The sequence below is a fragment of the Protopterus annectens genome, chromosome 10.part0 (assembly GCF_019279795.1).
Source record: "Protopterus annectens isolate FY-2018-M chromosome 10.part0, PAN1.0, whole genome shotgun sequence".
Classification (NCBI taxonomy): domain Eukaryota; kingdom Metazoa; phylum Chordata; order Ceratodontiformes; family Protopteridae; genus Protopterus; species Protopterus annectens.
In genome coordinates, this window is record NC_056744.1 from 1390825468 (window position 1) to 1390841808 (window position 16341).

Below are 16341 nucleotides of genomic sequence, written 5' to 3' on the forward strand. Positions count from 1 at the left end.
GACATTAATGCACTCCTTTTTTTTAATCAGCAGAAGACAGAATGTTTTATCAAATCAGCTTTACTCCTTTTTAATGACATATGAAAAAGTTGTAGGTCAACCTGCCATGTCAATTATCAATCATCCATACTCTGTTTTTCACTCCTGCTTAATACCTTACCATGAATTTAGTGCAAAACATTTTATGCAGACCCTGACACAAATATGCTTTACAAGATTCATAAAGATATTCTGTGACTTTACTTACCTTGGGTCCTGGAGGTCCTGGTAATCCTGGATTCCCATGAGGCCCTGGCATACCCTAGTGAAATCAAATTACAAGTCATTCATAATGTCTTATTTCCTTGTATCATAACATTATTGGTAGTTTATCTGTTTCTAGTACACAACTGCTTTCAACACTTAATGAATTGAGACTCTCATGAAGAAGATACATTTACCTCAAAACTGAAGAAAGCACACGAGTTAGGAACCTAGCATAACTGTAGATGTTCATGTGCATTCACTGCTGCAGCTGTCATATGTGGGATATCCTGCCAGTAGGCAGACAATAGGTCAACACTTCCCCCAGCTGCTTAAGCCAGCTCCTTCCCCCTCAGATACAAGAATGCTGATGGCTACCTCCTCCCTTCAGAAGCAAGGATCTCAAAGGTAAAAGAAGGGCCATTTTCACGTCTTTCTTACTCTGGCTGAACTAGAAGCCTTTATCAAGCACCAGACTATGAATGGACAAACAGAGATATGCTCTACCACTGACAAGCAGGTTCACCCCAGAGACCCTCAATCTCCCTCTGCAGGGTGTTGTGCAAGATACAGAAATCAAGTGGCTTGGTATGAAGATTAGAAGAAAGTGGTGGCTAGGAAAGAAAATGGGACCCACTTTAACCCAAGAAGTTCCAAGAAGGAAAAAAGAGCTAGGAAGGTATTTATGAATTTGGACTGCAACAGTGAATATACTCGAATATCTACAACCATGGTAAGTTCTTAATACCACTATACTATATTTACTGAACTATTCACTGCTTTAGTCCTCATAGGTAGGTTCACAGGTAGGTACTAGGCTATCGGCCCAAAGGCCTAAGTAATCCTAGCCAACAAGGTTCCCTGGCTTACGCCACCCAAGAAAGTTATTTTTCTGTGCCCCTGTCAAGAAGAGCCACAGAAGTGATCCCCGGGGTGTATTTCCTATTTCCCATCCACTCATCAAGATTTTTTTTGAAGAGTGCTAATGAGGAACTTTGCTTGACATAGATGGGTAGCTTGTTCCAGAGTATGAGAAGTCTTTGGGACAGGAATCTATCCCTCCAGCATGTCCTGTTTATTGTGGTGACAAGGTTTAAGTCCCTAGAGCGTGTAGCTCAGAGGGATTGGGATTACTTTAGGTGTAGCATGTCCAACAGCTCTGGGTCTGACATAGCTTTATATGTTAGGCAGAGATCACCACGAAGTAGGCGATATGCTACGGAGTAAAGCTGGAGTTTTTTGAGACAGTCAGTGTAGATCATCTGTTTGAAGCCAGTAATCCTCTTTGTGAGGTACTTCTGTGGTCTTTCCAGCTGCTGCAGATGTTTTGTGAGGTAGATTCCAAAAGGGGAGTTGTACTCTATAATGAGTCTAATGAGTGTCGAGTAGAGGGGAACAATGACCTCTTTTTTCCTGGATGAGAACCTTTTTGTGATGAGGTGTGTTACGTAGAAGGATTTCCCTGGTCTGAAACTCTTAGAAGAGCAGGCCTTGCAAGGTGGCAAAAGTGAACCCTGCTTTGTTCCTAGAAACAACTCCCAGGCTATAATACCTTGAAAAGGTATGGAAAGAGGACCAGACAGCTCCTGCTAATATGGCTCGTGAGGTAACTGTGGCAGCTGTTATTGTGGTTTTAACAGAATGTGCAACAACATGTCCTAGTATAAGCATTCCATAGGCAGAATAGCAACTGCAGATACTGTGTGTCAGCCACAAGGATAAAGTCAGTTTGTTTGCTGGCCTCCCCTCCATGCCCTTAGTAACACTAACAAAAAGGTCATATTTTCTTAACTCTTCTGTTTTGCACAGGTAAAATCTGAGCTGTCTATGTACACCTAGGGCATGCAGAGCTCTGCCCTACATTCTGAAGGTTCAGAAAAAAGACAGGGAGGTGAATGGTCTGATTTATATAAATCTATGTCACAACCTAGGGTGTAAAAGGAAGGTTTGGTACACAGGGAGTCCATATCCTTATGGAAAATCAGAAATGTTCCTTTGCACATCTGTGCCTACAGTTATGAAATTCTTCTAGCAGAAATTACAGCCATCAAAATAAAAACATCCTCTACTTCTAAGATGGCAGCACACTGATCAAGAGTTTAACCTCAGCTCTCCCAGTGTGAAAAAGAAACTGATATGTAAGAGCTAAGAATTCTGTCAGCTGGAGTAAAATTAAGATAGTGACTAGTAAGTACACTACTTGGATGCCTGCAAAGAAGAAATTTAGAGAACCTGAAGGAAAATCAACTAGAAAAGATGAAGAGAAAACGGTGACTGGGTAGAACCCTATAGCTATTCAGCAAAAAGTTCATTTTAGTTCAGCATATAGTAATTTAGAGGGGAAAATAAATCAAATGTACTCAAAGCTGAGTAAAATAAATGAAACTCTGAAGAAGTATATCGACTGAAATAACAAAAGGCTGGAAAATTAGAAGAAGTGTAACTAGCTATTCAGATAAACTGATAAAACTGCAAAAATCAGAGGCTGAAATGAAGAAAAGGCTGGTTGAGTATGACACTCCTCAAGAATACCTGTTTCAAAAAAATGGCAGAGCTAGAACAAAGGGCATGCAGAGAAAAAAAATTAGATTTTCTGCTATACCAAAGAAACTAGAAGGAACAGACTATTAATTTTATGAAAGCACAAATAAGTAACTGAAAGAATAGTTGTAAAATCTTACCAGACCCATAGATGTCCTTCTCTTCCATGTTGCAGTATTCTAGGTGTGGGATTTCCTGCCCTCAGGCGACTCATAGTCGGCTTCTATACAAAAGCTTCAGCTTGGCTGCTGTAGTGTGCGTGGGACGTCATTGGGCCATAAACCAAGGGGCCTTAAATGTGACATCTGCATGCACAATCCTCAGAACTTGAAGGTCAGTAGGCAGAGAATAAGGCCCAGCAGGAGGTGTGTCAGTTGTTTACAGGTGTGTGACTTGGAGACCTACTGAAATGTAAGTAGAACAGGAAGGTATAAGAGCTGGGGGGACTGGTGGGCGGGATGGAATACTGCAACATGGAAGAGAAGGACATCTATGGTTATGGTAAGATTTTACACAACTATTCTATATCCTTCTAGGGTTGCTATTAGAACGACGAAAACACACTTTGTCGAATGCGTTTTCATCGACACCTAAAGAGTGAACAGGCAAAACAGTGAAGCGGCTGTTCAGTGAATTCTTTCCCTGGGAAAGAAGTCGCTTGACCGCTCCGTTGCTTTGCCGTGTTCTGCACTGTAGTGTGGTCCCTTGTCCGGTATAGCTCCCGAGCGTAAATGTGCAACAGTTACTGACCTTAGGGTTAGGGTGCAGGTTAAGGTAAGTGCATATGTATGAAAGTGTTTACTGTTTTTTTTTTTGTGTTAGATGTAGCTTTAGTTAAGTGCATATGTGTTTTAAGCTGTTTACTTTTGCTTTGGGGGGTAGAATTAGGGTTAAGGTACGTGTGTATGTGTTTGGAACTGTTTACGTAAATGTGCAACAGTTACTGACCTTAGGGTTTGAGTGCGGGTTAAGGTAAGTGCATATGTTTTAAAATGTTTACTTTTGTTTTGCTTTTACGTGCATATGTGTTTTCAGTTGTTTACTTTTGGGGGGGGGTAGAATTAGGGTTAAGGTACACATGTATGTGTTTGGATGTGTTTACTGTTTTTTATTTTTTTTTTGGTTGGAACAGCAATTTCTTTCCCTAGGAAAGAAATCACTGTTCTGAGGTGTCGACATTTTCAGCTTTTGCTGAAAAAAGGTTGATGAAATGGCATTCGCTGTTTTAATACAGACCCTCCTTCTATTCCTATGTTTTAGTATTCTAGGTGTGGCAGCATACCACAGCTTAAGAAGATGAGAGGGTGGTGGTAGATGCAGGATTGTCCTTGCAAAACCTTTCCTAGCTCTGGAAACTTGGTCCAATTTGTAATGCTTGGTGAAGGTGTGGATAGTGGCCCAGGTGGCAGCTACCAAAATGGATGCTGGGTCTAAGCCTTTCATGAAGGCCCTTGAGGTGGCCACAACTCTAGTGGAATGGGCCTTGATTCCCCTAGGGGGTTCCTTTTCATGGTGAGAGTAGCAGAAGCAAATAGCTTTCCTGATCAAGCATGCAATGGTTTGCTTGGAGACTGCCTTGCCCAGGGCTCTGGGGTGGAAGGAGACAAAGAGCTGGTTAGTCTTTCTGGTGGCCTTGCAGGTAGAATCTAAGTTGTCTGTGCACATCCAGGGAGTGCAATATCCTCTCCCCTTCATTAGTGGGTAAGGGAAAAAAGGTGGGCAGATAAATGGATTGGTTAAGAGAGAGATCATTTTATACTTTAGGGCATAAAGGAGGAGTTGGCTCGCAAGAACACCCTGTCTTTGTGGAAGACGGTGTAGGGGGGGACAGGCCATTAGAGCCTGCAGTTCTGACACTCTTCTGGCTGAAGTGATAGCCAGCAGAAGGACCGTCTTCCATGTACACATCTGTAAGGAGGAAGGCCTGGCTGGTTCAAAGGGATGTTGGGTTAATTTCTCTAAAATGTACTTAAAGTTCCAAGGAGGAGAGATAGGTTTCCTAGGTGGTCTCATGTGCTAGACACCCTTTAAGGAAGAGCCTTTACATCGAGCCTGGCCAGCAAGGGGGGGCTCCAGGGGCAGGCAGGCTGATGTGGCCGAGAGGTGTACTTTTACAGAAGAATAAGAAAGGTCACTTTTTATCAATTGACACAAGTAGTTTAGAACCAGGGGAACCTTGACGGAGCTGGGGTCCCTTCCCTTTTGCAGACACCATTTTGCAAATCTTTCCCATTTAGCCAAGTAAGATTTTCTGGTGGTAGGTTTCCTTGCCTTCCTTAGGACTGAAAGCATGTCCTCTGAGTAGTGGTGTTTGAAAGGAATCAAAAGTTTATCACACACAGAGTCAGAGACAACATCTGTACCTGTGGGTGTAAGAGAGTTCCTTTGTCTTGTGACAGTAGGTCCATCTTATAGGGTAACTTGAAGTGATTGCCCTTGGGTAGTTTGTGAAGTAGGGAGAACCGGTACTGCCTTGGCCAGTAGGGAGTCACTAACAAGATTTTTGGTTTGTCTTTCTGAATTTTCAAGAGGACTTTCTGAATCAGTGGGAATGGGGGGAAGGCATAAAGGAACTTCCCCTCCCAAGAGATGCTGAAAGCATCCACTCTCCATGCTAGAGGGGAGTCTGTTTTTGAGCAGACGTTTTGCAATTGTCTGTTCTGGGGGGAGGCAAACAGGTCTATTTGTGGAGCACCCTACTGGTGGACTATGTCTAAGAAGACCTCCCTATTCAGTATCCATTCATGTTGAGGCGAGGAGGTCCTGCTCAAGAGATCTGCTTGGTGATTGTCCTGTGAGGAGATGTAGACCGCTTGCAGGACTAAGTTGAGCCGGGACCCGGGAGGCTAAGTCCCACATCGGCAGGGATAGACTGCACAGCTGATAGGCCTTTGTTCCTCCCTACTTGTTGAGGTACCACATCACCGTGATGTTGTCGGTGACAATCTGGAGTACCCCTGGAACCAGATGGAAAGTGAAGGTCTGTAGAGCTAAGAAAATGGCTGTCATTTCCCTGATATTGATGTGTTTGGCCCGAAGAGAGGGATGCCATTTTTCCTGAATCTTGTAAGAGGCCAGAGTTGCTCCCCAACCTGAATCTGAGGTATCTGTATACATAACTTGGGTTGGGGTGGGGGGCTGTAGTGGGAGCCCTAAGTTTAATTTCACTTGCTGGATCCACCAGTTGATTTCTGTTTTCAGACAGGGAAGGAGGAGGATGGCCTGCTCTAGGGGATGTAGGTGTTCTTCAGGAACCACTGCAGCTTGCGCATGTGCATTCTTGCCATCAAACCCAGGAGACGAAGAAAATGCCTTGCCGTCATCTTTCGGGATAGTAGAACTTCCTGGAAGTGGGAAGTTAAAGACAGAACCTTGTCCTGAGGTAGAAAGGTCTTCATTGTGTCTGTAACGATTATGCAGCTGAGGAAAATCTTGTCTTGGCTTGGGATCAGAGAGGATTTGGGGAGGTTGATGGTGAATCCTAGGTTCTGCAGAAGGGACATGGTGAAATGTACATGCTTTAATAGGGCATCCCTGGACTCTGCCAGAATCAGGATGTCGTCCAGATAAGGGTAAATTTGTATCCCTTGAGCTCTGCAGAAGGCAATGGCTGGGGCTAGGCACTTTGTAAAGACCCCAGGGGCCATAGATAAACCAAAGGGCAAGGCAGTAAATTGGAAATGAGAGGAAGGGCCAGAGAAATGCAAGAACTGTTTGTGGGACCTCCTGATGGGTATGTGCAGGTAGGCTTCCTTTAGGTCTATGGTGACCATGAAGGCCTTGGCTGGAATGAGTGGCAGCAAGGTGGGGGGAGAGAGAGAGAGAGAGAGCATTTTGAAGGAGGGTACCTGAAAATGTAGGTTTAGAAAGGACAGATCTAAGATGGATCTCCAGGGGCAATCTTTTTTGGGGACCTTCTTGTCCTGGAGGAACAGGCTCTATGGTGCCCAGAGTTCTTTGCTTTTTTCTTGTAGACTTTTAAAAAAGGTCAGTGGATTGTTTACCGAACAGTACATTGTGGTCCAGAGGGGTGTCCAGGATTTTAGCCTTGAAGTCCTCGGGGAGGTTCTGGAGTCTTAGCCATGAGTACCTCATGAGGGCTGAAGCAGATGCAGCAGACCTGGCGGATGTTTCTGCAGCATCGTAGCTGCACTTTATGCAGTGTCTGGCTACCTGTTGGGCCAAGGAAAGTTTGGATGATATGTCTGTCTTGATGGGACTGTCAGGCAAGGAAGCCAGCAAGGAGGAGGCTTGAGAGACCAAGTCTAATGCATACTTGGTCATGTGGTTCTGATAATTTATGGCTCTGAAAGCCAAAGTAGAAGAAGTGTACACCTTTTTCCCCATCCTATCCATGCACTTACTGTCTTTATCAGTGGGTAGTTGGAAGGCAGAGGGCAGCAGTCTAGATTGCTTATCTGTCGTGGTGGCAAAAACAGCTGGGTCCGCCAAGGGTGGCTTAACTAAGAATTTGTGGTCCTCTGGTACTTTATAGAAGCAGTTAGAGTGCTTAGGGGCCGGAGGCTGGGAGTCAGGGGCCTTAGAGGCAACATTGAAGGCATCCACGTAATCAGGCAGAAGAGGGGGAACTGCTAAAGGGGAGGGTGTTTCCACTTGCAACAGTTCAAAGTACCTTTCTTTGGGTTACAGTCATTTGGGAAGTGTCCCATTTAAAGTAATCCTTCATCTTGGTAATGGTCTCACCAAAAGTAATGTCCTCCAGGGGAGAGTCCGCCTCCAAAGATTCCTCATCCAGAGAGTAATATTCCTGGGGGGGGGGGGCAATCTGGGAAACATAAGACATGGACTCCTCTGATGAAGAGAAAGAAGAGTCATGTTCTTCTTTCCTGGCCTGAGGGGTTATGCATAGGAGGGAAGAAGCAGAGACAGGCCTAGGGCTCAGGAAAGGCATGGTGGAAGTGGCTGTAGCTGAAGCCCTAAGGGCCATGAAGACCTGCATGAGAGAGGAAGTGAAGGCCTGCCAAGCCGGTGTGACTTCTGAAGAAGAGGAGATATGTTTAGTTTTCTGCTTCTTTTTGGCAGGAGAGGAAGTAGAGAGTGACCAGGTGTCACATCTGGAGATTAGCACATTTGAAGTCTGGATTCCTGCCGGAGGTACCACTGAAACTGGTTCCCCCTCGACGGGTGTCGATGTCTGAGTGAGTTCTGAGGACGTGCCTGTCGTCGGCTGTGAAACGGCTTCCTCGAGGGATGCCGCTGCAGTCGACAGATCCTCCGAGCGCACCTCAAACCCTAGATCGGCAGTTGGAGGTGCGTCGGGAAGCAGAAAAGCAGTCAAAGAAGGCCTAGGAACCTTGGCCTTCTTGTGCGCAGGTTCAGGTGCGGCCTCCGATGCAGGATCCATCCTAAGGGCTAACCGTTTGAGCCGATGCTTCTCGAGGTAGAGATTTAACATGGCTAGAAGGCTGCGCAAGGTCTTAGGCACAAATGATTGACAAATAGCACAGGAGGAGTGATTGTGTTCACAGCCTAGACAAAAAACCCACCTGTCATGGGCGTCCTTATGGATATCTGGCGCCCGCATTGGCACTTTCCTTTTTTCCTGACATCAGCTAAAGGCTACAACAACCAAGCGTTTAAATTAAACTATCATCAAAAATAAGAAAATTTGAAACTCAACGGGCTACTTATCTTTAAGATGTGACGTCTGTGAAGAAGTGATCATACAATGCGAATGTCGTCTGCGGCTGAAAAGTTCTGAGGATTGTGCATGCAGACGTCACATTTAAGGCCCCTTGGTTTATGGCCCTATGTGTGACGTCCCACGCACACTACAGCAGCCAAGCTGAAGCTTTTGTATAGAAGCCGATGCACGAGTCGCCTGAGGGCAGGAAATCCCACACCTAGAATACTGCAACATAGGAATAGAAGGACATCTGGTATTTAACAGCAAGATTTGTTAATTGAAAGGGCACATTGACTGCACACTCCAAACCTGCTCATGAGAAAGCAGCCAAAACCTGTATTAGTGAGGATGTAATCATATCAGTAGAAAGAGTTGACCCGGACAAAAGTGTGGCAGAAGGGCAAAGTATTAAAAACTGGCAACAGTAGAATGTTTATGGAAAATAATTATTCACTGTACACCAAGCAGAAGAGAAGCAAATTTACACCAGCCTTCAAGGAATGTCGAGAGGCAGGTGTGAGACTCAGGCTCCTGCTTTATCCAACAGTATTCAGAATAATTTTTCTGGAGGATCAAACAGATTTTTTTGTTACAGTACAGGTTAAGGAGGAAATACAAAAGTTTATCCAACAAAAAGTGATCCATCAAACAGAAGGGGGCTCTACTTCACATTCTTCTGAGAATAAAGGTCATAGAGAGACGGTATCAGTGAAACATTTTCAATGTTACAAAGGAAAATGCTTGAGAGACAGAAAAAAACATAGGAGTTGACAAAAAGAATCAAAGAGTACCTTGGACTTGAACTAGAGTCTGGTGTTAGGAGATAGAGATGAACAGAAGAAGACCAGCAACACAGAAATTACTGAATAATTTAAGACTATCAATCACATTTGTGAAATACATCTTTGCAAGAAAATGTGTTTGAGAAAGATTGGACTTTTGCTGACTTTGATAAACTTGTGGGTGGACTGCAAAGAATATACTCCACCTTATGTCATTAATGTTTAAAAGGACAATAAAAGGGAAAAAGTAACTGTAACTAAAACAATTTTTGTTGTTAATAGTATTTGCATAAACATGTCATGATATAACATGCATGTTACATAGTAAACCAGATATGTCTAGTATGTAGACAGAGGTACATTACATTTGGGGGTGAGGCTGATTCTTTTCAGTGAATGCTGTATATGACAACGATATTAACGCAGACAGGTACTTTTTTAGTTTTAAGAAATATATGCTTTATAATTTAAAAATAGAAAAAAAGGCTGGCCAAAAACAAGTTTTAAGTTAATATACTGGAATCTTGGGATGCTGGGGTGGGGGATGGGTTGTGAAAGTGCGCATATTATATTATATTATATTATATGATATGTAGAAATTAGATATTTTCTCTTCTTTTGCATAGATAAATATCTGGATTAATGCCACTGGCTTAATCTGAAAGTAAGTGTTTTTCTGTAAGCAAGTAGGCTTAAAAAATAAGACAAAATGATGAATGCCATGAGAAGTGCCAAGCTTCTTACATATACAATGACATTAGCCTGTTTTCTTTTTCCTTTAGCAAAAGTTCAGTGGGAGTTAATAAGTCTACAGTTAAAGGCAGTTGTACATTTGGTTCTTATGTTTCCATGAAAATAAATCTACAGGTGCAAGCAATTAATCTTAAGAGTTCTGAGCAATGTTTCCTGAGGGAAATGTAAAATTTAAAGGTTCAAGGGTAAGCACTTCAGTAAAAAATAAAGTTTGAAATTATTTGAAGTAAATAACAGACAGCAGCTTCCCTAACAGCCTTAATAATTCAGCGCATTTAATAGAACGGTATAGTATTTACTTTTATTTAAATATAACCAGTACACTTTTTTTAAGGGTAAACATTAATGCTTTCTAAAGGCATAAATGCTGTTTCTCACATCTGGAAGGGAAACAGAGATATGAAAAGAACCGACTGCAATCTGTGCAAGTGGGAGCATGGGCTGTAAAAAGAAGTTATGTACTCACCATAACGTTCCATCCGAGTAGATAGACTTCATTTGTCAGCAACCCATGGGTTCCAGATCCATTATGGATCTGAGCCGGCAGTTTACCAAGCTAAAGATCTGAGCTCCAAGCTCCCCCCCCCCCTTACCTGTACTACACTGCAACCTCCTTCCAATCCTCAGATCGAGTTTGCCACCTAACAATGTGAAAACCAACAATCTAAACCAAAAAGACCTGACCTGAACTCATACATCAGGCTCGCCAAATTCAGAACATTGAGCCCAAACACAGAAATAACTATCAAGGTCAGGGGGAAGGTTGCTGACAAATTAAGTTTAACTACTCAGATGGAACATTATGGTGAGCACATAATTTCTTTATCTGAAGTAGTTAACTTCATTTGATCATCAACTTGTGGGATGGAGTCCCCAGCTACCTGAATCTTGGGAGGCCCTTAAGGAAGAATATTCTGGAGCACTGCAGAGCCAAAGGAAGCCCTACCTCTAGACACCAAATCTAGCTTATAATGAGTAATGAAGGTGTGAGAGGAGGCCCAGGTAGTTGTTGAGCAGATATCGTCCAGGGAAACTCTAGACCAGAATGCAGCCGAAGTAGCCACAGAACAGGTGGAGTGAGCATGGACCCCTTCTGGTGCTGGTAATCCAAGTTCTCTATAAGCTTGTAAAATACAAAGCGAAATCTACTTAGCGATAGTCACTTTTGAAACTGGTTTTCCCAAAAAAGGGCCTAGCAAAGGAAACAAAAAGCTGGTCCGATTTACAGAAAGGTTTGGACCTAAGCAAATAAAAATGAAATTGCCTGTGCACATCAAGCAAATTGAGTTCATATTCCCCTTTATTTTGAAAATTAGGGAAAAATACAGGCAAATTAATCGACTGATTAATATTTGACTCAGAAGCAACTTTAGGAAGAAAAGATGGGTTAGTCCTGAGACATACCCTATCCTTGTGAAAAACTAGGTATGGGGATTTCATACACAGTGCCTGAAGCTCCGACACTCTCCTGGCTGAAGTAATAGCCACCAGGAAGTCCGTCTTCCATGACAAGAATTTCAAGTAAACTGATGCTGCAGGCTTGAATGGGGGTGTGTCTAAGGCCTGAAGAACTAAAGTCAAATCTCACGTAGAGGAAGGATTCTTAACAGGAGGCCTCAGAAGAAAAGTACCTTTCAAAAAAGTTTTGTAAATTCTGGCAGCAGCTAGGGAGCCTGAATTTTCCCCTACATGAAAATGGGAAATAGCTGCCAGCTGTACTTTCACTGTGGAAGAGCTGGCCCCTTGCTGGAAAATATGAGGCAAAAAGTCTAACACCACTGGGACCAGTAAAGGGGTCCAGATTTCTCTGCGAAGCCCAAATGGAAAAACGTTTCCATTTACTACTGTAAACTTTCTTGGTAGAGGACTTATCTGCCACTACCAGGATGGCTTTAACTGAGGAAGAGATACCGGGAGTCCTAGCAACTAAGGGAACTGGAGTAACCAAGCTGTGAGTTTCAGGCTGTCCAGATTCTGAGGAAGAATTTCTGAGGGATGATGCATAAGATCCGGAATGGGATCCAAGATCCAGGTCAGAGCTAGGAGATGAGACCGCAGGCAAGGGAACCAAACTTGATGAGGCCAGAATGGTGCTAAGACGATAACTCTGCTCCCCAACCGATGGGCTTTCTGTACAAATTTTGTCATGAGTGGAAGCGAAGGGAACGCATAAAGAAGACCAGGTGGCCAAGCATGGACAAGAGCGTCTCTGGGGGCTTCCCCCGTCGGGGGAATTAGAGCGAAAAACCCACTGCACTTTGTGTTGGATGGCGATACGAAGAGATCACAGCAAGGCTGACCTCACCTGAGGAAGATCTTTTCCGCTACATAAGCGTTCAGAGACCACTCGTAAGGCGAAAGGATAGTTCTGCTCAATTTGTCTGCCAAGATGTTGGACAGACCCAGAAAGTACATTGCTATCAGAAAGCAGATGGTGGAGATCGCCCATTCCCACACTCTCATGGCCTCTCGACAAAGTGGATAAGATCTGGTTCCCCCCTGTTTGTTGATGTACCAGACCACTGACATATTGTCTGACTGGATAACAATAGTTCCCAGAGGAAGAGAGGCATGAAGGGCCTGCAACGCTAAAAGGACTACTCTCATCTCTAGAACGTTTATATGCAGAATGGTCAAGCTCTGAGTGCACGTGCCTTGGACAGTCCTGCCCGAGCAGTACCCCCACCCACCCTAAATGGGAGGTGTCCGTGGTCACCGTTGCTTGGGGCGGAAGTGAAACAAAAGGGTGTCCTTCTCACAATTCCTGGGACTGAAGCCACCACATGAGGGAATTTTTGCACACTCAGCTCAGAGGAATCGGAAAGTCTAGAGACTGATGTAGTAGAGGCCACTGAACTTGTAACGTCCACTGTAACACTCTCATATGCAGAAGTGCACAAGGAATCAGATTTATAGCTGCTGCCATGGATCCTAGGGCACTCAGGACTAACTCTGCTGGGAGTGCAGGAGACTGAAGGAGCACCAATATGTGAAGGGCCAGGCTGTGAAGTCTGTCTGGAGTTAAAAATATCCTGGCCTGAAGAGAGTCTATTCTTGCTCCTATGAAGTCTAGAATTTGAACAGGTTGGAAAGAAGACTTCTTGAGATTTATCGTGATCCCCAGCCAGGTAGACAACTGAAGAAAGAAATCCCTGGCTAGTACAAGATGATGTCTGGTGGAGGCAGTGAGATGCAAGCTGTCCAGGTACGAAAAGGCCTGAATGCCCTGAAGCCTCAGGTGGGCCACTACGACTGCCATGACCTTAGTAAAAACCCTGGGGGCTGTGGTGAGACCGAAGGATAGGACCCTGAACTGGTAATGACTGGCTCCTAGCCGAAAGCGGAGGAACCTCCTGGATTGCTTGTCCATCAAAATATGTTAGTACGCATCCTTGAGGTTTATCAAGCACATCCAGTCTTCCTCCTGCAAGAAGGGCAGGATAGATTGTAGAGTGACCATCCAGAACTTTTTCTTGGCAACAGACAGGTTCATTGAGGATAGGTCTAGAATCGGCCTTAAGTCCCCTGTCTTTTTTGGCACCAAAAAGAACCTGGAATAGATGCCTGATTCGGACTGGTCTGGGGGCACTCGCTGGATTGCTCATTTCTCTAGCAGCTTTCTTATCTCCAAAGCTGCTGCCTCTCTTTAAGTGAGTGGGATGTCCAGGAAGCGCCTTGTGCAAAGGGGGTTGTTTATGAAGGGGAATAGAATAGCCTCTGTATATTATTCGAAGCACCCAGCGATCTGATGTGATGGACTCCCACTGGGTTAGGAGCCTCGAGAAGCACCCCCTGACTGCCTCTAGAGAGGAGCAGTCTGGAAACCCCTCAGGGCTGCTGCGCAGGTCAGTCGGAAAAAGGTTCCCATGACCCGAAGTTCTTCAGTCCCCCTCTGCCTCTGGGCCGGCGTCCACCTTGTCCCCCTCTGCCTCTGCGGGAGAAGGAGTCCTGAGTGTTCCGGGACTACTGAGATTTCCGGAACCACAGCTTCTTTTGCCCATGCTGGTTCCTGGAGAAACACCTTTGAGGGTTAGAGAAGCAGATACCGACGGCTGACAGCGTTTTCCCATCCTTCTCACTCTGGACAAGCGTATCTCGAACGGTCTTCCTGAACAGGGTCGAAATGTCAAAAGGAGCATTAGCGAAGGACGCCTTGAAAGGTTCTGAAAAATTGCAAAGCCAGGGCCAGGCGTGATGCCTCATGGCAATACCGGACCCAGCTACCCTAGCAGCTCCCTCGGTGGCATGAGCGAGTAAACATATAGACGTATTTGACACAGACTTGAGAGTGGCCATACGAGCCGAGAATGTCTGTTTATCCTCAGCTGAAATGGACTCCGGGGGAGACTCAGTGTACTCTTTCACAAGGTCATGCTGCAGTCTGATTACATGGGCCATGTAATTCAGCGCCCTTATAGCAAAGGTGGCTGAAGCAAAAGTCTGCTTTCCAAGACAATCCATCGTCCTGGACTCCTTGTCCAGGGGATGGACCGAGGAACATTCCTGGGCGAGTTCCTTTTTGGTGGCCACCGCCACCACCATGGCATCAACTGGGGAACCCTTACTCCAAGTGGCTTTGTCCGCAGGAGGGCTCAATACCTTGTCAGGCTATTTGGGTATTGGCTCTACAGTGTCCGGTTCTTTCCATGCTCTGGTGGTAATAAGGTCCACCAGAGGTCAACCGGGGCAGTACACCCAAGAGGTAGATGGGCCTGTATCGAATGCCTCCAGAAATACTGACTTGTCCGAGGAAGGTTTTTGGGCAGACCAACCCCCCCCCCTCTGGCTAAGAATTTCCATTATGTCTCTGAAGGAGACGTCTTCAGGGGGGTGATCTGGGGGAACCTTCTCCTTCCTCCAAGTCAGTATCTTCAGTGAGGGACTCAGAGGAGTCCAAGTGCCTCCTTTTGCACTGACATTTGCGAGGGGCCTCCTCAGGGAGACTCTCCGGGGATGGCTCGCAAACCATCTCATATTCCTCAAGGGGAACTGTCTGGGGCATACCAGATACAGGCTGTCCCTGGGAGGACTGGATGATGGAAGACAAACTCAGTTGTGAGGGAGCAGGGGCGGACTCCTAGGAAAGAGTGAGGGGTCTCAATCCTCCAGAGAGAACACTCTCACAATGTCAAAAGCAGAAGGGGAACCGGCTTCCCTGAAGCTGGTGGTGTGAGAAGCCACACCCCTCGGATCGGAGCCGAGGCTGGCACAGCTGGACCCAAGGAGATGGTATGCCCTGACCACAACAGGGCCGACGACACACTCATCCCCTCTGATATGACGCCCAGATCTTGGCTCCGAGAGCTCGGATCCAACAGGGCATCCGACAGGCTTGAGGACATGGCCGGTGTCGAGGTAGGAGGAACCATTTGCGCCGAACCCCCGACTCTAGGGCTCGTCGGATCCATAGACTCCGAAACCTGAGGGTGGATCAGAGAAGGAGCTATCAGGGCAAATGTCGGGGCCGAACTCCCCGCTCCGGCTGGGGGGGGGCAGCAACACTCCCATCTGCAATTAAGTTTGCAGGAACCTTCTCATCATCCGGTCCATATCAGCTTCAGAGAGGCTCCTAGTAGACCTCGAGGATGTCATCGACACCAGCTGGGAGGGCCAATGCGAGGATGACCTCGAAGTGGGCAGAGCCTCCTCCTCTGGCTCTAGGTAGAATCGTGGAGAACGGAGCCGAGGGGAAGACAGCCTCGCACTTTTTCCTGGAGACAATAACACCTTAGTGGGAGGGGCCAGCAGATCCGAGTCAGCTTACCTCTTGCAACCCCTCACCCTGTCTCTGTCTCTCTCTTTTTCTCTCTATGTTTGTCTTTCTTGGCCTCTCTCTCTCTGTTTAGAGGTGGGAGTGTGAGTCCCGGACAGGGGAGGAGGGCTGGAAGGCTGAACAGCCACAGCCATGACTGAAGAAGAGGAAGAAGCAGCAGAAGTAGCTGACTCTGCGGGTAAAAGACCCGCTTGATTCAGCTTGGTCCTGCGATCCCGCAGGGCCCGGGGGTTAAAGGACGCATAAATTTTGCAGCCGGATGATAAATGCGCCACCCCCAAACAAACTACGCACAGAGTGCGGCCATTGGCCAGGGATAGCTTATGGCCACACTCTGTGCACTTAGAGAAAGTTAGTTTCTGACATTCTGACATACCTGCTTAGAAAAGCTAAGTCAGAGGCAGACACACACACACTAAGAGCAGGAAGGGAGGCCTACACAATGGAAAGTTTAGCAACTTTCTACGCTACAAATAACAACAATGTCTATACACAAAAAAACGGGGAGAATAAGGGGGGGTTATGGTACTGTTTAGCATAGAAAAAGGGCACACACAGACTGGAAGCTAGATAAACTCTAACTAACCTCCCTGTAGCTCAGA

The 16341-nt window shown here is 45.7% G+C and overlaps 1 protein-coding gene across 1 annotated transcript in view; it reads right to left on the reverse strand.

Moving 5' to 3' along the window:
* COL24A1 (collagen type XXIV alpha 1 chain) overlaps positions 1–16341 on the reverse strand; it is a 3617818-nt gene that overhangs the window by 2769000 nt on the left and 832477 nt on the right. The window contains exon 5 of the mRNA XM_044086026.1: positions 248–301. Coding sequence (XP_043941961.1) covers positions 248–301 — 54 coding nt within the window. The remainder of the gene's footprint in view (positions 1–247; positions 302–16341) is intronic.